This window comes from Macrotis lagotis, chromosome 7, assembly GCF_037893015.1.
Source record: "Macrotis lagotis isolate mMagLag1 chromosome 7, bilby.v1.9.chrom.fasta, whole genome shotgun sequence".
Classification (NCBI taxonomy): domain Eukaryota; kingdom Metazoa; phylum Chordata; class Mammalia; order Peramelemorphia; family Peramelidae; genus Macrotis; species Macrotis lagotis.
In genome coordinates, this window is record NC_133664.1 from 163,413,974 (window position 1) to 163,436,920 (window position 22,947).

General features: G+C 32.9%; 1 protein-coding gene across 1 annotated transcript in view; it reads right to left on the reverse strand.

The window, feature by feature from the left end:
- Positions 1–305: 305 nt before the first annotated feature.
- CACNA2D1 (calcium voltage-gated channel auxiliary subunit alpha2delta 1) overlaps positions 306–22,947 on the reverse strand; it is a 157,839-nt gene continuing 135,197 nt past the window's right edge. The window contains exons 32-35 of the mRNA XM_074195298.1: positions 21,957–22,086; positions 16,286–16,395; positions 13,701–13,783; positions 306–4,604 (exon numbers count right to left, since the gene is read on the reverse strand). Of these exons, the coding sequence (XP_074051399.1) occupies positions 4,488–4,604; positions 13,701–13,783; positions 16,286–16,395; positions 21,957–22,086 (440 nt within the window). The 3' untranslated portion in view covers positions 306–4,487. The remainder of the gene's footprint in view (positions 4,605–13,700; positions 13,784–16,285; positions 16,396–21,956; positions 22,087–22,947) is intronic.

A 22,947-nucleotide genomic window follows, 5' to 3' on the forward strand; every position in this document is an offset into this window, starting at 1 on the left:
GAAGGAGAATGTCAAAGAGGATTTTTGGTGAGGTATATACTTGTGAACCTGCAAAATTTTACTTAAAACTCTAAAATTGTTCTTACTAATTTACATAATTCTTTGAGATCTATAAACACAGGTTTGTGGTTTATATTTGTTTACAGTATATACTTCTATAAATACGTGTGTGTGTGTGTGTGTGCATACACCTCTGTAGAGTGACATTCTCTTTCATTCATCCAAAAGTCTCTAGATGAGAATTCTCATCTCCCCCACTAACCAAATCATGTATATGATTAATGAATTCATGCTGTATAGTGGTTTCAAATGATAACTTTTTATTCTGAATATACTGTTTTTTGCACAAGATTTAACACAACATTTTCTAGGATTATAAACTTTTTATAACAGTATTATACAAATTTTTACAAAATTTTTTTCAGGCTTGTCAAGTTCCACAAAAGTGTCAAGAGAACACAATAAAAGGGAGAAAAGGCCTATTACCCAGCAAAAGCAAGCTGGGGCCTTTTTTTTTAATGGATGCATACTGAGCATTTCAATAAAAACATCCCCAAAAGCATGAACCAGACATTCCATAGAATACAACAATGAAGACATTAGTCAGGTCACATTGTAAGTTTGGTTAACATCTAAACAAGACAGTATATTCCTTAAGCATCAGTGAAATTTGTTTGAGATGATTATTTGAACAAGAAACAATGCAAATATAAGTCCTTGTTGAGAATAAGTTAATGCTGTTGGAATTTTGAATTTTATTTTTCAGACACTTTTGTCCTTTTTTGTTTGTTTACAATAGTGTACACTGACTTTTAACAATATTAACATTCACTATTGGGGTAAAAATAAAGCTTGGCCTTTATTTCGGCACTGAATAGAAGATGGATGTGGGAGCAAACTTGGGATGCTAGTCCTTCTAGTATACCTTTTAAAAGCATCACAGACATTTCTCTAGTGGCCCACTATGTCAATTCTCTATAATTCTAGCAAGTAGAGCTTCTTAACTCACAGGACCAATGGTTAAAATTTGATATTAAGACAAAAGTTAAGCTTTGGTGTAGGGGGACAAAAGTTTGAATGTTATTTATAACATACTGAAAGCATCAAACAGCAAGTAACACTTGGGTTGCAAAGGTCACTTAAAAGGGATACTGCCTATTTGAATCCAGTAAGGCCAGTTTAGAGTTAATAAAAGGAATATTATAGGAAAACTTACAAATGGCAGCAACACTGTGTTTTTTTTTTACTCCAAGTTAAGCAATAAAGCCTCAAGCATTAGAAACATGAAAAAGGTCATACTAAAATCTCATAAGTCCAGGACCTAAAAATCTCTTCAGTCAAACTTGCTAACTATGTCATGTTAAAAACCTGTTACAAATATGGACCACGATTGGTGTTTTGGCAGTAATGCTGGTTGTTCAAATAAAGAAACTAGAAAGGAGCCATTAATGTTAAATCCTTTACTGATTACTTAACACCAACGCAAGGATTGTTTTAATTTTGTTTAGTGAAAATATAAAGGATGTTGTATGACCAAGGTGCAAATGAAATCTATTCATAGCTTTTCTTCATTTCTTTGTATTTTTTAAATACTTTGGAAACAAATATTGATAGTACACATCTATTAAATCATCACCAACAATCAAAACTCACAGGAAAATATCAACTTTACACATTGTAATTTGAAGCAATGGGTTTTTTTTTTCTTCCCTTAGAAAAGTAGCTTAGGAGATTTAAAAGTATCAGCAGTTACACAGACATTTCCCAGTCAGAGAAACTTTGCTTATGAAATTTTTACCATGCATGTGGTTTACAGATTATATACTTTTTTCTAACAGAAATGAGCTGTTCATGCACTAAAACATTTTTATGCCAATAGAAATGGAATAGGATACCAAGTTTAATTGTAATTAGTTCAATAAAGAATGAATCTCATGAAAAAGATTCCATCAATCACTGAAAATGGTATTTTAAAATATTTTTCAAGAGAGTATTCTATGTTGGAAATAATTACATAATTTAAATATTTATTATTTAAATATATCATCTAGAGGAGTCCTTGCTATAATTTCCCAACATCAAAACTTGCGAGTGACTTGGCAGAATTTAGCAAAGATTCAACACTAGAATTTATATATTTTAATAAACTAAAATATATAACTTAAATTGTTTAAGCATGTTGGTGTAGCATTTTGATTTTTGACATTCTCCAATCAAGAAAATGAGGAGGGAAACAAATTAGTTTTACCTGAGGGTTTTAGAGTCAATCATAAAATATATATAATTGAATAATCAATTCTACCTAGAATATAACATTCCAAACATTTCTCACTTTGGTGGTTATTCCTTTTGTTGTAGATGGGGTGTGTGTGTGTGTGTGTGTGTGTGTGTGTGATCAGTGTCTTTGTCATTAATATAAGAAAGGTAAGACATTGTTACATCCAGATATAAGTAGGCCCACCATCATCAAAATGATGAATTAGAAGTGCAAATTCATGTCAGTTCCACAATCAAGGCTAAAAGTTTCCCTTTTTTGAAAAAAAACAAAACAAAACAACAGACAAGCTAAAAAAAGAACAGACACAATTGGAACCAAGGGTATATAGGAGAGCCATAAATACTATTTGGACACCACCAAAAAAAAGGGGGAAAAAACACTTTTAAGCCATGCTATGGGGTTGGTTTTGCTCTTTGATATGTGATATGCTAATCAAACATGCTAGAGTTCAATAAAATTTTGATATTGTAAAAAAAAATTATACAGGAATGCTTTCCCAACAAATATAAGTATATACATATAGAAACATATTTATATGTATACACACATACAGATATTTCGCAACATTTGCAGATTGTAGCTTTTAGCTAAATTATAGATCACCAGAGTTGTATATTCATCCATTTATCTCTCACAATACTGCTTAGTTTTGAAAACCAGAAACAAGTACACTGTTCTACCTATATACTATACTACAGTGCAATATCATTTCCTGCACCAATTTCTTTCACCTATGAAGTTGTATATAAAAAAAGCCATCTTTACCATTCACAATCAAGTATTAATATGTATACATATAGAGTCAAGGTTTCCTGTTTGTTCACATTATTTTAACATCTCATTGAACTGGGTGGAAATTTTGCTCAGTTTACCTGGCCATTTTTATAGAAAAATAGCAAGAAAACATTTTTAAACTGCAGGTGCTAACATTTAATTGAACAGAGAGGAAACCTGGCATGAATCTTCATTGAGAACATATATGTGCTCTTTAAAAATAAATGTGTCAAATCTGATTTATATACTTAAAATATCTGTACACAGGTTTTCAGGCAAAAGCATTAATCTGTATAAAATTCCATTTCTCCATATTCCTAACTGCAGTCCAGTCATTCTACACTTTCATTTCACAGTATATTCAGATATCTTTATTTAATCAGATCATGTAAGATGATTTAAGTGCATTTTGACTTGAAATTTGAGTTTCTCTTAACAATAATACCACTCAGTTACCTTAAAAATAGATTACACTATACTCTAATGGAAAGAAAGAGAAAAAGAAACAAACAAAAAAAAAATAGCAGCATCATGCAAAATACCCTTGGTAGTCAAAGTTCAATGATCACAAAAGAGATTTTTCCCTTCCCATCCCACCCACCACCCCTACCATCTCTTTGAGGACTTTGAAAGATTTGGCTAGCATTACACAACTATATCGTGAATAGAGGAAATTTTATTTTGAACTGTTCTTTTTAAAGGGCTGATATCTATCAGGAAGATAGATGACTAAAGTAACTGACCCTCAAGCACCTTTAATTTAGTAATTTGATAATTGTTATACTTAAACCAACAGTTTAAAACATACCAACAATTCCCCTTTCCCAACTTAGCTGGTCACCCATTTTTTAAATATATTTTTGGCAGAATAAGCCACTCTTCATAAGGCATTTCATTCATGGTGAACTTTTGACAAAGACTAGCCAGTATTAATATTTACATTATTTGGCCATTTAGAATTCATCTCTGATTTGTTTTCAACACAACTGATATCAGACTTTTAATAGAGTCAAATATAAAACCAAAATAAATATGATTTCTTGAAATCTTGATAAAAGGGAGCAAAATGAGTTGATTTTTCAGGTCAAAGCAGATATCTGATATGATTAAGAAGCCATTTTAAAGGGGGAGCCCTTTTACGTGAATTCATCAATGATCCAACAACAACAAAAAATTCAGATTCCTCAGGAAAGTAGATATAGGATTCTGCTTTGACAGTGTAAGATGATGCAGCATTCACACAAGTTTAAGGGTCTGACACTCCAACATGCAGCCACTGTGGGTGCCTAATAAGTCTTTCACATAGAGTTATACCATGTTGTTTTGAGAACAGTTGATTTTCTGCCATCTGAATAATTGACCCTTTTGTAATTAAACAGGGCTCATGTTTTGGCAGGACCTTGAGATCAGTTATGCAGATTTTGGTTTCATATGGTCATAACTGGCAATGTCTATTGCCAGATAACAGCCAAAGCAGTGCAAACTGGATTCCTATCATAGACCACAATGACGGATTCAATCCAGAAACTCCACCACAATCTGAATAGTCTTCCTATTGGGGAAAAAAAAGGCAAATTAATTTCCTTTAAAATATTTATTGAGACAGTCTAGTATACTAATCGTTAGCTACATCTTGAACTCACCTTAAAGAACTGCTTTATATGGCATTGAAATAAAAAACACGGAGTTATTTTACAAAGATATGCTATTCACCCTTTGTTCCCAAATTGTCAAAGATTCTTTTAACTAAGTAAAAATGATTATGTCTTCAGCACTAATTGTTAAGTGAGATGTTAAGTTTTAGTTCAGGATACTTGAATTCATGTTAGCTTGAGTTTAAGTATAGAAAGCACTATTGTCACCATGTAGTACTTTATAAGCACCAGCTAAGAGTAGGGATAGGAGAGTCAGTAATCTCAGAATCAGGAATAGCACAGCAAACTTGTACAGAAATATTCAAACAATAGTAAAAAAAAAAATACCTCAAATAGTGCCCTGACAAAATATTTGAACACAGTATTTTAAAAGAATTTATTGTCATCTGAGATTTGCAAATAATTGAAAATGGTCAAAGGAACGATTCCTTTCTGAACTGGGTGCTCAGTACTGATTACTGATTATCAGGGTGAATGTTCCATAAGACATGAAAATGAAAGAACTTAACTCTTGAATTCTGAGACAAAAATCTCATAGTATTCTAACACTGTGCCATCAGTGAACATTTGCTTTCTGACTATTTTGATGGCTAGTAATCTTCATTCTACTGTAGCCAAAAGCAAATTATCTTTTAAATGCCCTATCTAGGTTCTATTTATCATTATCTTTTAAATTGTTCTAGATTTTTTCCATGGTTCCCTTAAAGCTGCTGAATCCCACAAATGACCCAATATATCTTCTAAGGCATTAATTTCTGTCTAACTTTTCCCTGAATTATTTTTCTGCTATGGTTCTTTATAAATACAACTTATTCATTCTCCCAAGATTCAACAATTAACTTATTATATAATTTTAGATTTGGGATATTAAAAAGAATTTCTTAGTTTTTCAGAATCTTTTAACATTGAAGCTTAGCTGGATTCATGATCCATATAAAAAATTTAAGTTACCTACAATATAATACTTTACCACAGTTTGCCTAATAACATGTCAGTGGAATAATTCTTACTATTTTAGGAGGCGTCAGAATTTCTCTTTTTCTTTGTTTTTCCCCATACAAGTTGCTTCAAATATGATAACAGAATCTTAGGTCCCAAGTTTTTGGTCGACTGTAACATTAGAAAAATAGTGAACACTCCCAATATTTCATAGACCTAGTATACCCTTATAATAGATGGATTGTAGAGAGTGAAAAACTCTCAGATTATGGTTACCATGTTAGATTCTTCTGAACGAGTTTTTAGCATATGAATATTGACTAATATACTTTACTGGAAAGATGTCTGGAAAGCACTTTGGAATTTATAACATAGTTTACAAAGATGTAAACTGTTATTATTCTTATACAAATGCCCTACTCATTTTGTCCAAGTGATTTGGAGTTCACAAATGAAGTGTTTTTAGAATGTGATTATTCCATGATGTTTCTAGGTTTAAGTTGAAAATTTTGAATGTGGTCTCAGGAGCAGATTATCCTATATGTAAGCTGTTTTCTTTATGCATGGATATGATCAACACTAGAAACTGCGTCATTAGATGATAAATTCTCTGGTCAAGATGACTAACAATTGATATGTTATAGTTTATACAGGAATTTACATTTGTGTGAATAAAAAAATCTACATGTTAATATTCTTGCATTTTTATTTTGAAGGGGATATTTTCTTCACTCTGTATATTTTGCATGAATATAATGAGGCAGCAGAATTTCATGGAAAATAGATTGTATTTTGAGGACTTGGGATCAATTGCTAATCCTTTCACTAGATACCTCTAGTTATTTTAACCTCTCCAGGTTTCGGTTCCCCACCTATAAAATGGGAAGGTTGGCCTAAATGAAGTCTAAATTGTCTTTTAGCCTTAAATCTATGAGTCTGAACTTTTTAATCTGTTTTAGTTTGGGCGTCCATATTTTAGTAAATCCCTTTTGAGGTTCTGTGACTTACATGTTGATTCATACTTAGACAGCTGTCTACTGAGTTTCCTGGTGGTATTTTCCTGTGCGTCTTACATATTAAAACAACATGTACTGAGATCGGCAATTATTACCTGACAAGTACTATTTTAGTGGGAGGAGTGAGCAAAATACCATTAAATCATAGATGTGTAGGCCTGGAAGGGGCCCTCAGAGGTTATAAAGTCTGTCATTGAGGTTCACCCATGCAGAACACTTTTACCTTCACCAGGCAGATCTCTCTCATTTGAAAAGATGACCTAGGCAGGAAATACCACAGCCCCTTGTGTTAACTGACTTCACTGCAATAGTCTAAAATTTTAAAAAGCAAGTGCCCCCCAAACTACCTCTCTCTCTATTTATCTTGCCAATATAGTGAAAAAAATAATTTTATTAGTCCTTCCTCTCTGGGGAGAATAACAACACTTCTGGAATTTCCTCTAAACTTGTCTCTGAAGATTCTACGTGTCATTCTTTATTATAAAGCACACCTCAGTACTCTTGCTTCCATGTCCCAAAAGAAAAACATGTAGTTCATAGTTATATCATATATTTTTTTCAAAGGTTTATTTTATGAGCTCATTTGTATAGCTGGATAAATCTCTGTTTTCTTGGCTTCAGCTGAAAAAGGATCATTAACTTTTAAAGAAAATAGATTTCTCCAAGGAATATTCAGTGGGACCAAATCATTTTAATCTTTTAAAATTCATTTTCTCTTCAATGTTGTATCTTTTCAATATGATTTAAACATGATTTGAAAAGTACTAAGGTGCATGGCTAAACCAAACCTGCACTTCAGGTAGTTATGTATTTGAATGATTCTAGGCAGTTTCAGAAGTATTTTCTATGTAAAAGCCAGTTAGGCATGCAATCATGGTAGCCTTTTCCAATAATCCTTTCCATTGTCAATCATCTTTTCAAGAATCAATGAAGAGAGTTTTATTCCAAAGCATGGTCATATTATGAAATTGAATATATATTTCAAATAATTTGTTTTTAAAGTTTCTCTTTCATTTGTCCAAAGGACTTTTTTGTTCTAGTTGGAAATACTTTTATTTTCAGAGATAATTTTCCCATAATTTAGTGTGATTACTCAATAATGTGGCTAGGCTATTATTTCCACATCTCTAAATTTGTAGCTGATACCATTATGATAATTTTATTCACTTATTTATTCTAAGGACTGAACTTTCTCTAATATTGTTCTTTGTTCTTCTCTGTATATACCTTTATAAATAATATTTATTTTCATCTTTTATTTAGATTTGGCCAAATCTAAATCTGATATTGATTTATAGTGTAATTGAGGAACAATGATTATTGAGAGTTATTCATGTATATAATTAGGCAAGTGTAGTGGGAAAAGGGCTGTTATCAGTCAGGAGAATCTGAGTTCAAATGTTCTTTTTGACATGAAATGGCTACATGTCTATTAGGAAGCCACATTACCTATGTCTGAGACCCAAATCCATAAAATTCCAGAGCCAGTGGTACTATGCATGAGTTGAGGAACTTCCTCATCAAGAATTCAAAATACCTACCCTTTGCCTATATCCAGGAAGAAATCATAAAATATGGGAAGACCCACATATTCCAAAATATTCATAGTAGCTCCTTTTATAGTGCCAAAGAATTGGAAATTAAAGGCATGCCTATCAATTGAGGAATGGTTGAATAAGTTATGGTACATGAATATTATGGAATACTATAGTTCTATAAGAAACCATAAGTGGTCAGACTCTAGAGAAGCATGGAATGACTTACAGGATCTGATGCTAAGCAAAGGGAGCAGAACCAAGAGAACAATATACACATTAACAACAATATTGTGATGGGGCGGCTAGGTGGTGCAGTGGATAGAGCACTGGCCCGGGAGTCAGGAGTACCTGAGTTCAAATCTGAGCTCAGACACTTAATAATTACCTAGCTTGTGGCCTTGGGCAAGCCACTTAACCCCACTACCTTGCAAACAATAGCAACATTGTGAGATGAATAACCTTGAAGGAAGCAGCTCCTCTCAGCAGTTCAGAGAGCTAGGACAACCATATTAAACTGGCTATGGACAATGCTATCCCCATCCAGAGAAAGAAAAACAAAACAAAACAACTTCAGAATCTGATGAATATTACATTCACTTAAAAAAAAAACCTCATGTATTTCTTTCCCTTAATCCTAATACCTCATATACTGGAAATGACTAATCTAGAAATACAAGTGTATATTTACAGTATTAACCTGACTATATGCTGCTCAGGTGGGGGCAGTTAGGGGAGGGTGGAAGGAAATTTTGTAACTTAAAAATTTACATCTACATAAGGATGAATGTTGAAAAACTTTCATTACATGTTTTTAGAAAAATAAAGTATCGGGGGTGGCTAGGTGGCCTAGCGGATAAAGCACTGGCCCTGGAGTCAGGAGTACCTGGGTTCAAATCTGGTCTCAGACACTTAATAATTACCTAGCTGTGTGGCCTTCCTTGCAAAAAAAAAAAAAGAAAAGAAAAATAAACTATCAATAAAAAAAGAATTCATTATAGCAAGGATATTATAGGCCAAAAAAAATAGCATCTGAGTGTGCAGTTTTATAGATATGCTCCATAGTCTGTTAACATTGTAGGAATTTTAAGTGACCTTTTCCTAGAAAGGATTGTATTTTTAACTCTGAGAGAGAATAAGTTGAGAATTCTTTACTGTTTGATAAATTTTTCAGGACAATCCATTACTGTGTTCAGCACCCTAATGGGCAAGTTATTTCTTCTTATACTTATTCATAGTAGAGACCTAATCTATTTCATCTTTGATTATCTTCAATTAGCATAACTGTCTGCCATCTTCATTGTAATCCAGCTGACTCAGGGACCATTTGGTTAAACTTCCCCTTAGTCTCATGATATTTTCCTTTGTTCTTGTCTCAAAAACAAATCCCATCCTCTAAATGTTTACCCATGATCTAGATAATATTTTAGGGCAAAGCACAAAACTTTGCTAGTATGTGTCAATTTTTTCCCCACATTATCATTCTCTCTAGAATTTAGCAGTATGAACAACCTCTTTTACATATCCTCTGCACATGCTGTTTCATAAATACAAAGATAATGTACTCTGCTATTGTCATTTTGAGAAGAAAAATGGTATCTATATCAATAAAGGAATTTTATAATTGTGTATTTCTTTGACAAAGAGTAAACTGACAATCAACCCATAAGACTCAAATTTTAAAATAAGTACTTCCAACCATATGAGGTTTGCCTGCCAACAGCTTTTTTCCTCTTACTCTAATATTTGCATTTATCTAGTAGGGCTATTAGAAACAACCATTGTGGGGAAACTTTTGTGATGACTGTGGCAAGAAGTGGATTGGCATTAAACCTATAAATTATATTGATAAAGATCCCATTTATGTGGCAGAAACTATATGAACAAAGGTAAAAAATTAAATTTATTTAAATGTTGATTTTGCATCCTCTAATCATAAATATCAATTTTGTTATTTGTCCCATAGATTTTACTTGTGTCTCTTTTTCCCCCTCCATCTTTAAGATAAGGGATATTAATGTGGCAGTGTTACAAAATATTTTGTATATTTTGAGATTATGTTCCCAAATGTTTAGACTTCCCAGGGAAAAAGACATCAATTTTGCCTTCATTTCATCTGGCATTAAGAAAAGCTAGGTTTATTGCACTGGTCATTGTTTGAAGATGAAAACTTTATTTCATTACTACAAACATTTTCTGTTTATATTTTGAATTGCCTTTTCCCTCTCACCCCACCCTCTAACCCCCATTCCACCTCTTTCTGATGAGATCACTGTTTTCATGTTAATGGTCATATCTCCATCTAGTGGTTTACCAAAATGAAATACTCAACAAACAGTTTTCTGAAGCAGCAATGGAAAAATAGCACAGCAGTACTGTTCCAGGAACAACAACAGAAATGATAGTCTAACTTGGTCAAGGGTCATAATTTTGGACAAGTGATTTGACAAACCAGTAAACACAGTGCTGAACATACAAGCCATCCCCTAAAGCATCTAAAGTTGATAGGCCTGGTAGTAATGTACTCTATTTTTTTGTAAACTAGATGACTATAAAGAAGACTTTAGTTTATATACTAGGTAGTATTTATGGTTGGGAAACCATGCCAAAAAAAGTTGAATTATCTCTACAAAATCTTTGCATCAGAAGTTTTATTTTGTTAAGCAAAATATGAAGAGGGAGATACACAACATGCCGAAACTACAAAGATGTATATTTTTGCTTGAATACTTATATTGTAAAAATTCATTATTTATATGTAATAAAGTTTTCCCATGTTAATAGTAGTTTAACGATTTCACAATCTATTTCTCAATGATTACCCGATCTTCTAGTTAATGCCAGATCTAGATGTTATTTTTGTCTGGAAAGTCCATGTCTATAAGCCCCAAGTACTATGAAAAAAGATTACTTTCATAAAGTGGATAAATAAAAACAGCAATGATTTTCCTCCAGTGAATTCATGATTGAAACTAAGTTGTCTTCAAAATAGTATTTGTACTGATACTTTAAACAGCCTCATTTCAGACTTGGGGGATAGAAATTATTTGTTAAAGTCTTAAGCCAAGAACAACAACAAAAAAATTAGAGAAGGTAACTGACCATCCACACCACATGAAAATTTGCAGTAAAATGAAGATAGGAGCTGACATCATGGTAGTGGCACGATTCCTTGTACATATAAGTTGATCCTATTAATGACAGGCAAAGTAGCAAGTGCAGGAAAAGGAAAGAAAACACAGAAAGAAAGACATAGAAGATGAAATTCCATGCAGCTTGCCAGCAGAGTGACTGAGCATCCATCGAGAGCAAATTCACAGTGACTATTGCAAATAAACTAAATTAAAATACTTAACTATCAAAGAAATGCACAAGTAACATAATGACACATATGGCTAGTGAGCTTGTATTTTCATACACAATCCTAAATATGATTGTTGAGAAATTTATTTCTAGAAATCCTTGTCTCAGCCAAGTGTTTCCTCATTTTATGATAAAATTATGGAACTTTGTAGGGTTGGAATTCCCCTCTTCCATTTGTATTCTTAACTTTAAGGTGCATTTTAGTGATGTTCTAAAATGTGATTTAATACCAGGCCTTATCCCAATGGGAAGCAGATACAGACTGAACTGATGAGTGAAGCCTTCTTAATAAGTAACATCCTTAAAGCAACAGGGTTTGGAAACTAATTTTATATAGGTAAGTGAAGTGAAAGTTGGGGCTAGAATTCTAGTGGTATAACTAATCATGACTCCTTCCAATTGTGAAATAAGAACTACAGTATCATTAGTAGGAATATCTCTGATTCACTGGATAAATCATTGATAGAAATGATGTAAATTAGAGGTAAAATGCTATAATTCAAATATGGAACTTAAAACCTGTATAACTTGATTCTATTACTGCTACTGATGCTTCCTTACTGGGCAACCTTGTCAATTCACTTATATTTCCTCAGCTTCAATTTCCTCATTTGTAAAAATGGAAAGAATAATATACATTGAACATCTTATATAATTGTTGTGAGGCTCAAAAGAGAGATAAAAGCTTTAAAATAGTTTTATAGAGGCAATGATATTAAAACAAAAGAACCTGAGTTCTTAAACAGGTCAACATGCAATTTTTACTGATTGTGTTGTTTGTGACCACAATTCATTTGATTATGTTTAGTGCCACTATTCACATTAATAGGACACTACCATCAGATTAGGTCAGGTCATGGAAAACCAAATATGAAGCAAAGGTAATAGAAAAGTAAAAAAAAATCTTGACTTGGTTTTCATTTTTTTGAAACAAAATTAAAATTTTCTTTCTGTTTTTTTTGCAGGACAGTGGGATTAAGTGACTTGCATAAGGTCACACAGCTAAGTAATTATTAAGGGTCTGAGGCTGAATTTGAACTAATGTCCTCCTGACTCTAGGGTCAATGCTCCATCCACTGTGCTACCTAGCTACCCCCTCAAAATCTACATTTTCTTGAGAAAAAATTAGAAAGATGAGAGAATCTTAGTATTCAATCGCGGAGGGAGATTTGGAAATCTGGTGTTTTTTTTTTGCCAATTCAGGTCAGCAAATCACTTTTAACCTACATTTCTAAAGAGTCCTTTGTGATCAGGAGAGGTTTAAAGTTTATTAATTGTTCACGTGTTAAAGGCAGAATTTAAATCTAGTTCTATCTGAATTCAAGGCCAGGCCTACATTTTTCAAATTGCAGTGAACCCAGAAGTAGTGCTTTGAGATAATTTTTTTTTTTTTTTAGTTTTTGCAAGGCAATGGGGTTAAGTGGCTTGCCCAAGGCCACACAGCTAGGTAATTATTAAATGTCTGGGGTCGGATTTGAACCTAGATACTCCTGACTCCAAGGCCAGTGTTCTATTCACTGCGCCACCTAGCCACCCCGTGTTTTGTGATAATTTATACAAAGCAGGGGATTTTTCAATTATAGTAGCCATTCCTGGTTAGCAGTATTTAATTACTTACAAAATCAAGGACAAATAATCTATAACTGCTCATCTTTCCCTTTTTTTATATACAATAGTTAAAAAAGCCCCAAACTTAAATAATAGATTCTTGATAAAAATAATAAGCTTTAACTTAATAAAAAATAAAATAAGACAGTAGAGATGAAAAAATGCAGTAATTCTTTGTAGAAATTGGCATTTTCTGAGTTCTTAGTTATGTAGAAAACCAAGTTTCTGTCATTATCCATCAGATTTATGACCTCAATTCATTCATACCAAATTAGTAGGATTTGTGTATGAAAGTACAGTTTTTATAGAAAATGTGGATAAAAGAAGCAAGTGTTAATTTTTTGTTAACTGTGAAAGAAAATGAAATAAAAAGTTAACATTCTCACCTAGTATGCTCAATGAGAAAAACTATGGTTAAGACAGTTTAGCTAACATAAGAATTATAATTTACTTGAAATATCACTTTTATTCTTAGTATTTATTGATCATTGGACATTGACACTTGTAGGACTTTCATGGTTTTTAAGCTTACCATTTTATTGTCATCGAAGCATACATCAGGTCCCTTTCTGTATCTGGGTTGTTTAACCATATCACAAGGATCTGGCCCATCAGCTAAAAAATTCTTATTAAGGAAAATGAAAGTATCTTTCAAAGAAATAGAAATGTAGTTGATCAGAAACATTATGATTTTTTTTTAAGAAAATAAATCACCAAGGAACTGTGACACTGAGTATAGATGCTGGAGATCAGTCAAGTCCACCACCAAACCATCTATTCCAAACCTACAATTTCCAAGGCATTGTGGCAGGGGGCTGGGATTTTAAAGCTCAATTCTCACTAGTCTCTGCCTACAATATCAGAGGGAATAATATTAAACCATAGGATACAAATTATATACAAAATGAATGTAGAAAGATAGTTGGAGGAGAGGGGAAGCACCAATACAGTAAAGATCAGGAAAAGCCTCATGCAAGGTCTGGAGTTAGAAAGAAAGTAGACCTTTTAAGAGGTAAAGGTGAAGAAGGGAAGTAATGTAGCTTATGAAAAGATACAGAATGGCCGAGAGGAGATATTGTATTGGAGAAACTTTCGGTAGTCACATTTATCTAGATCATTCAAGAGGATTAAATTAGGAAAAGTTGCTGAGGAAAGAAGGTGGTAGGCAGATGAAAGCTAATGGTTTTAGAGATGAGTTAATAAGGTTTTAGTAATTAATTTACCTAATCTGAATTTTACCTGGTTCATCTTCCATTTACTACCAAATGCAGTGACACAGTGTGGAAAAAGCACCCTGGGTCTGTCTTTAAGGCTTGTTGTATTACTAAAGAACTTGGTATTACTGTGAAGGCCAGTAGAGTAATGCATCTATATATCACATATATCTTCAATATCTATCTGTCTATATACATACTTATATATTTATAATTAAGTTTTCTTTTTATTGTGAATTTAATACCCCCCACCTTCAATCGATTAGGAGTAAATGGCATTCCCATGGGAAGGTGTTTGGTCTGTGGGAACAATGAAAAACTTGTTTAAATTACAAAACTTGTTCATATAATGTTAAAATCACAATTCAATCTCCTAATTGTGTATTTCCCCTCCCAATATTGTATTATCATTCCCATTCCTATTTGTCTTTCACTTTTATACTTTAAATTTTTTTTATTTTATTCTTTTGTCCTCTCAGTCTAGATGCAAGACTCTAAAAATAATTTGACCATATTCAGTTTAATTTAAAGTTTAAACTTTAAAACCATGACTGTGATAGCTGTCTTCATTCTTACCTCGTGGCCAAAGTAATAATATGATGATCTTGTCTAAATCAGAAAAATAGAATACTTGGACAACTTTTCATCATTAGTTATATAGTATCTATTTTATACCTGTGACAAAACCACTTCAATCAAATGACTAGAGGCAGATGAATTCATTGGAAAGATTTTGAAACTAAAGATAACTCTTATTTATTTGGTTTTTATTTTGGCAGCAATTTTTGAAAAAAGAATAAAAATGGGGGGGGCAAGAAGGTATTTGTTACGAATTCAAGTATATACCTTCCTTATTACCTCAAGTTACAATAATTATTGTCTATTCCTTATGACTTATTATAATAATTACAGTCCTAAATGTTTGAAGAGATCTTAGAAATCAACTAGAGTAATAAAATATTTTAAGCAAATTAATCATAAATAGGAACCCTTAATCCATATATAAGAATTTCTGGTGATCACAATTATCTATGTTTTATTTTATTAAATATTTCTCAGTTTCATTTTAATCTGGCTTGAGTCATATTTGTCCTGAAGGGCAGGTGTTTGATGCCTTTGATCAAAAGGAATAATACTATGTATAACATCTGGAATATCTTGGAGATTCTTGAATATGCACATGATGGGTAAATTAATTGCCTTAAGAGACAGTCATTCCATTTCTTTGTATGGCTATAACTATTAGGGGGCAGGTAGGGGGCATAGTGGATTGAGCACTGCACTTGGAATCAGGAAGACTCATTTCATTAAATCGTATCTGGCTTCAGACATTTACAAATTGTGTGATCCTGGGTAAGCTACTTAACCCTATTTGCCTCAATTCCCTTTCTATAAAATGAGCTGGAAATGACAAATCACCCTAATATCTTTGTCAAGAAAACCCCAACAAAGCATTGGACATGACTCAGCAAGAACAAAATAACTGTTCAAATGAAAGGATCATTTTAGTAGCAAGGGACCCTAGAACAGTGGTTTCAAACTCCTATTTTTACCAATGAAGAATTAAGGCAAAGAGAAATGAAACCTTACTCAGGTTCACATGGCTAGGTGGGATTGGATCTGAATCAATTTTTTCTTTTATCCTTGTCTTCCTGAACTGTATTTAGAGCTAGAAGAGATTATATAAATGGCATTGTTATTTTACACATAAGAAAAACTGAAGCCCATAATCATAATAACACACAGTCAGAGAGGACTACCAGGGCCAGGATCTGAATCCAGGTCCTTTTCATACCAGATTTAATTATCATATGACATCAAAGCTAAAACAAACCAGAAATGTGCTTGCTTTGTAGAGTAACTAAACATACAGGATGGTTTAAAGTCTGCTACTTAAGGATACAAGTCTGTTCTGCTTGGATTAGTACCCGTGTATCACAAGGACATGTCCCCTTGCCATCAACGATTATGAATATTAAGTTGGTGTTCATAAGCTTTTCTACATGAAATATTCTGGAAAATAAACATTTAAAACATTATGGGAAAGAGCACTATGATTAAATAACATTAAAAACTTTCCAATTGTGCAATGATTAAAATGAATTTTGAAACTTAATTATATAATAGCTAGAATAACACTCATTTTTAGAGTACAAAAAAATAACTTTTTTTAATCCAATGATATTTACATATTACTTTTTCAAACTGGCTACTGTAAAATGGAACCAAAAGGCAAACTAAAACTTGAACGTGACCATGACCTGGTAAATTAGCTATAGATTATAATTTAAACTTTTAAATTTAAATTTAAACTTTTATTTTTTTATTTAACATTTATTCTCATTTTGTACAAATAATGTTTAAGAGTAAATGAAATACCCCCCCCATAAATATAGACTTGCTTGAGTGATAAAGTAAAGGGGAGAGAAAAAAAGTCTCTTAAATTTAAACTTTTAAAAATTAGAAAGATGCAGTTTATGTTTTAAGAAAATATTTCTGCCATTATAAAACTTTAAACAAGATTTTGTTTGTATTCATTAATTTTTAAAAAATAATTCAATTATTTTGTTTTTGCCATGACTTTTGCATGTAATAACCATTTGTCTCTTGGTTGTCCATTGAATGACATTAAAAACAAATATATTACATTTATTAAAATTATTATAATTACAATTAGAATATTATAATTAAATGAAGGTGCATTTAAATGCCAGAATGTTTTTACCTCTTCATTATTAAGGAAAAAGAAAAAAAAAACTTTGAAATTTTTCTAATATATCCAAGGATTCCCAGACTCCTTTCAGGCAAATTTCAAGTGACTCATTGGATTTATGAAAAGTAGCATGATGTAGTGGATAGAGAGATGACTCAGAAGACTGAAAGACCTGGGTTCAAATCCAGTCTTGGAAACATATTGACTGTGAGACCTCCAAATTTATTATCATTCTTGGCATTTCTTTAAGACTTTTAAGTTGCAGAGAAGGTCCCAGCCTACATCAATAGATGAAGCTTCTTCATTTGGGAATTCCTTATATCAGTGAGCCATAGGTTCAACCCTATCCCTTTCCTTTTTAGGATCACACTGACAACTCAAAGTCAGAAACAATCTTGTTCACTCCCACTCCCTTCTTTTTCAGATAAGGTGAATCACGGTATATAAGTTCATGGAAGTAGCTAGAGCTGGGATTTGAACTCAGATCTTCTGATTCCAAACCAAATGTGCTTTCTAAAGTTCTACTCTGCCTTAAATGAGATAGACCAGAAGGGAGAAAGACAAAAAAATGGCATTCTAAAAATTAGCTCTTTTTCTGATTTTAAGACTGATAATTTTTCCATTTCCTTCAAAATCTTTCTTTTTTTAGGTTGGTTTTTTTTGCAAGGCAAATGGGGTTATAAGTGGCTTGCCCAAGGCCACACAGCTAGGTAATTATTAAATGTCTGGGGTCGGATTTGAACTCAGGTATTCTTGACTCCAGGGCTGGTGCTCTATTCACTTTACCACCTAGCTGCCCCTCCTTCAAAATCTTTATGATAAATTTTGATGTTTGTGAACATTTGACAAATCATTGTTTTAGAGTTTTATCTCCTAAAAGAAATGCAAATGACTCAGTTAATAAACAGAACTTAGAATCACTTTTTAGCTAAAAATAATGAACAAAATGCTCTTTCGTGGATGGTGTATTGTGTATCAGAGGGAAAGTGAAGAGAGGACAATATTTTGTAGGCAAAAAACGCCTACATTAAAGCTAAAACATAGAATTCTTGAGTTTCTGGAGGGTAGAAGAGTAGAACAGTATGGATCAGTGGCAAGTATGCTGGATTTGGAATCATAAAGACTTAAGTTGGGAATTCAACTTCAGGTTCTTCATCTTTTAAATGATTGGGGAAGACTTGATGGCACCAAGATATCTTCCCCTACAAGTCTGTGATCCAACAGTCATAGTATAGTGGTTTTAGAAATCAAATAGCCTTCAGAGATCATTGAGTCCAACCCCTCTCATTTTCAGATGAGGAAACCAAGACATAGAGAGGTCATATCAATTGCCAAGGGTCTTGGAGCTTAGAAGTGTATGCTGCAGTTTGAATCCAAATCTCCCAGAGCCAGCTCCATTATGCTGTTTTTCAATGATTGATCAGGGAGGAAAAATAGTTTTCTTTTAGTCCAAATACCTCTTAAACCCAGTACTTGTTATTTTTATAGTTAATTTAATAATAAAATTGTCCTCTATATAGAAACTCATCATGTAATATTATATATTCTTTCTTTGAATACCTATGTCACCTCAGTTCTCTAAACCTGGAAGAAAAATGACATACTGAAAAACTTGATTACCCACCTTAATCTTGCTATTTGGTCATTTTAGTTATTTTTGACTCTCTTTGACCCTATTTGGGGTTTTCTTGGCAAAGATATTGGAGAAGTTTGCTATTTTCTTCTGCCATTTTGAAAATGAGGAACTGAGGCAAAAAAGAGTGATTTTTGCCAGGATCACATAGCTATCAAGTGTCTGAGACCAGATTCGGTTCCTACTGACTCTGGGACTCTGTCCATTGTGCCATCAGCTGCCCAAGAGTTGAATGAGTTGTTAGGAGTATTTGTCACTTAATAGATTTGTCAGCTTTTTATCAGAATGCTTCATGCATGATACCAACATCAGCTAAACTTTCTATCAAAAAGCAGGGATGGAAGATACTAAGAAGTCATCATTAAGAACCATCAAAAATTTTAAAATTTAAATTATGCTTATTTCTCTATTTGATCTAGATAAATAGCATACATTATATATGCATGTATTATGAAGAAAATCCCTTTCTTAGGTGTCAATTTCATATTGTCTCAACCTATATACCCTCTCTTTTTTGGAAAGCTCAGCAATTTGTCTATGTAATTGCTCATGTTGTTTAATACACCTCATTTTGCTGGGGTTTTTTTGCATACAAATACTCAAAGTATCTAAGATTTCTGTCTGGGAGAATTTTGGGTTGTGGATGAGGGAATTCCTTCCACTTACAATAGCTAGAAACCCTTCTATATTTAGTCAAAAAAGCCAAAGAAACAGCTTGAGGTATGTAACTTTAAAAGGCTTTGTCCAGAGTTACATGGTTAGTGAATGTTGGAAGATGGATTTATACTAAGGTTCTGATTATATATTATACAAATTGTATAAAATGCCAATGGTCTTTTTTTTTAACTTGTGACTTCTATTGACTACATATTTAAAACACTTACGTTTAATAGTGGTCTTATCTGGTCAGTTCTCCCTCCCTAGGATGTCTCTGTATCCTCTTTTTTCTTCATTCATACAACAGTTCCCTAGTTCAGATCCTAATCACCTCTCACCTATACTAATAAAAAAGCCTCTTCCTGGGTTTCCTTGTGTCCTTATCTCCTTTTGCCATGTATGCTTTACATGGCTGCCAAATGGATATCTTTGAATATCACCCTATCACATACCCCTGTTTGAGAAGCTGAATTGCCTCAAGGATAAAATAAGACTTTAAGTTCCTTCACAATTTGTTTTTACTTTATCTTTATAGGCTGTTTAAATAATACTTCATTCACACACTGTGCATTTCCCAAAAGCAGGTTTACTCACTGTTTGCTGTACTCAGTATTCTATCTCTATCATCTGTGCCTTTGGACAGACTATCTTTCAATCCTGAGTTGACTTCCCTCTTTACCCTACTTCTTGGAACCCCTTGCTCCTTCTGGGAATTGGCTAACACCTTCAAAATCTTTTCTGATTTTCTCTGAGTGCCCTATCATATCCTCATTATTTTGTATCTTTTGATTTACTTTTCTGGGTTCATAATGAATCCTTTGCATTCTCCCAGTAGAATGTAAGTTTGCAGAACTCAGACTGTCATTTTTGTTACTGAATTCCTGCATCTAACATGATGTCATATAATAGGTACTCAATAAATTCTGTTGAATTCAACCAAGTAAAATGATGAACATATTTATATGTATCCCAAACAACTATTTAAGATTATAAGCTATAGAACCATATCTATTAGGGGAATTTCTACCATGGGGTTGGGTCCACATTGATAAATCATGTATTGAATTTTACCAGAAGTTTATGCACTCACAGGTGAAAAGGATCCATTGTGATAACTTAGTGGATGGCTATTTGGGAAAGGTATAGGAAGCTGAATTAACCTGATTAGGCGTAACTAGAAGGCCAAAGTTATAACATTTTGAGTAAGGGAAATAATTTTCTCATTTAACTTTAAAGATACATTTAATTTCCTTTTCTCTAAGAAATTTATGAACTAATTAAACTATTTGATTATACCATGCTGAGGAATGTCCTGATAATAGAACTATCCCCAAGAAGGCAATCTGTCTATGACTTGCTAGAAGACTAGTAGTTTGAACCACTTAACTTAGTGATATAGCTACTAAATATGAAGTATGGAGGATTTGAACTCAGATTTTCCTTATTCCATAACCAGCACTTTGTTAACATTCCTTTCTTGTTAAGAAATACTTGAGATATAAATGCTTGGGAACCTCACTTGATAACTAACTATTTATTTGGCTAGAGGTCCTTAATTGCTGTTTTGTTTGGCATCCTCCCACCCATCCCCACAGTAATGTCATAAAATAGGATGAAATATCAGTGCTTGTGAAATAGGAAACATTATCCACCTCCTCTGTTCTGTCTATGTGGCTAGAAGGATTACAATTTAATTTCTTTTTCTATGTCATGATTTCAGACAGATGAGTCCACAAATCTCTTAAATTACTAGATGTCAATTAGAATGTTTATTTGATATTGGTATCATATATACAGCAGACTCTGAGAAATGTTGGTAAAGTTTTATTTTTTAATATTTAGTACTACAACTCAAAGTTTTTATTTTTGTTGCTATGTTGGGAATCTAAATTATGTAGTATATTTTTTCTTCCTCTAGATTTAGAAGCTGAAGTAGGTATTTTCTAAAATGCTTGTTTGTCTCCCTTCAAGGCTCAATTCAGTTGCTACCTTCTCTTTCTAGCCTCCCTCAATAGTCCTCCACTTCCTCCCATACACCCCCCAGCTAAAAATGTTCTTAGCTCTTATGCTTCTGAGGAAAATTTGTCTGACTCTCCTCTTTGCCTCCAATCCTCCACCTTCTTTTCCTTATCTGTGTATTTATCTGTGTATTTATCTTACTTGCAACCAGCTTGTTGCAATCAACTCTTCTATTGATCTGATCAGCCACAGTTGGACACTATATATTAACTCCAACATAGTGATGGTACTTTGGTCCTTTTGGATTATGGAAGGACAACAACCAACTAGTCTAAATATTCCATCCTATTTGGAAGAAAGTTGCCTGAAGGGAGTGATTACATCATTTGAAATTTTGTGAAACGACTGCCTGCTGAGGTGTTTTACACATAGAAGGTTTGAAAAAAAATTCTCCTTTGAATTAAATTCGGTTAACTTTATTAATTGTAAATTATCCAAAACAAAACCACCTGTTTTATTTCCTACAATGGAATAAAGTGATCCAAAGATAGACTAGAATTTTCAGAAAATGAGTATTATTAGTCCATCAGTATATGAAGAAAAAAAATATACCTGGAACAGTTTCCACAGTCCAATACTCCACTAAATGATTTACTATCATTGTCAAAGAAATACTGAGTTTGTTCAGTAATGCAGCTCTGCTTTGATAGCACAGCAGAAAAATCATCATCATCCACATCCACTGTGAAAAAGATCATGAGAGGAAAAGTTTTGGTTAGTTGTCTGAATTCTTTACAGAATCCTAAGATCTTAGAATGGGAAGGGACCTCTGAGGCTATATTGTGGAAAACTCTATCTGAATGAGAATCCCCTCTATAATAATTTGTAGTCATTAGGTCTTTCACTTATAGACCTCTAGAAAAGGAAAATCCAATGCTTCCTTTAAAAAATCCATTTTACTTTTGGATAGCTTTAATTGTAAGGTTTTTTTATGAGACAAAAATCTGCAACTTCTACATCCTCCCTTTTAATTTTGAGGTCAAATAAAATAAATCTATTTCCACTTTCATATGACAATCATTTATATTCTTTAGTTTGGCTATCTTGTATCTTCAAGTCTTCTCTAATAAACATATCCAAGGTCCTTCCAAAGGTTCATACTATTGTAAACACCTCACCATCCTGTTTACTATTTTCTGAATGCTATTTGTCTCTGTCATTGTCCTGTTAGACCAAGGCAGAATATAGCAGGAATATGTCCTCTTTAATGGAGCCAAAGTTAACATTAAGCATTTTGTTTCTTTGGTTGTGTTGTTTTTTCTTTTGCTATGTTGTTCTGTAACCTCACTCAAATGTGCAGTTCAAATACGTTATGAAACTTTTTCATATGAATTTTTTTCAGAACAATTTAAACTCATTGACATAGAGGTAATATTACTCTAGTCTATAGAACAGAGACAAGAGTAGGAAAGGACAGTTTTATTTAGGTGTAAATAAGAAAAAAATCAGGATTCTGCCTATTAAAGTACCATTCTAGCACCCTTTAATTGATGGGAAGGCTATGTCATACACCTAGTAATAGAAAAGAATTTCTTATGATATG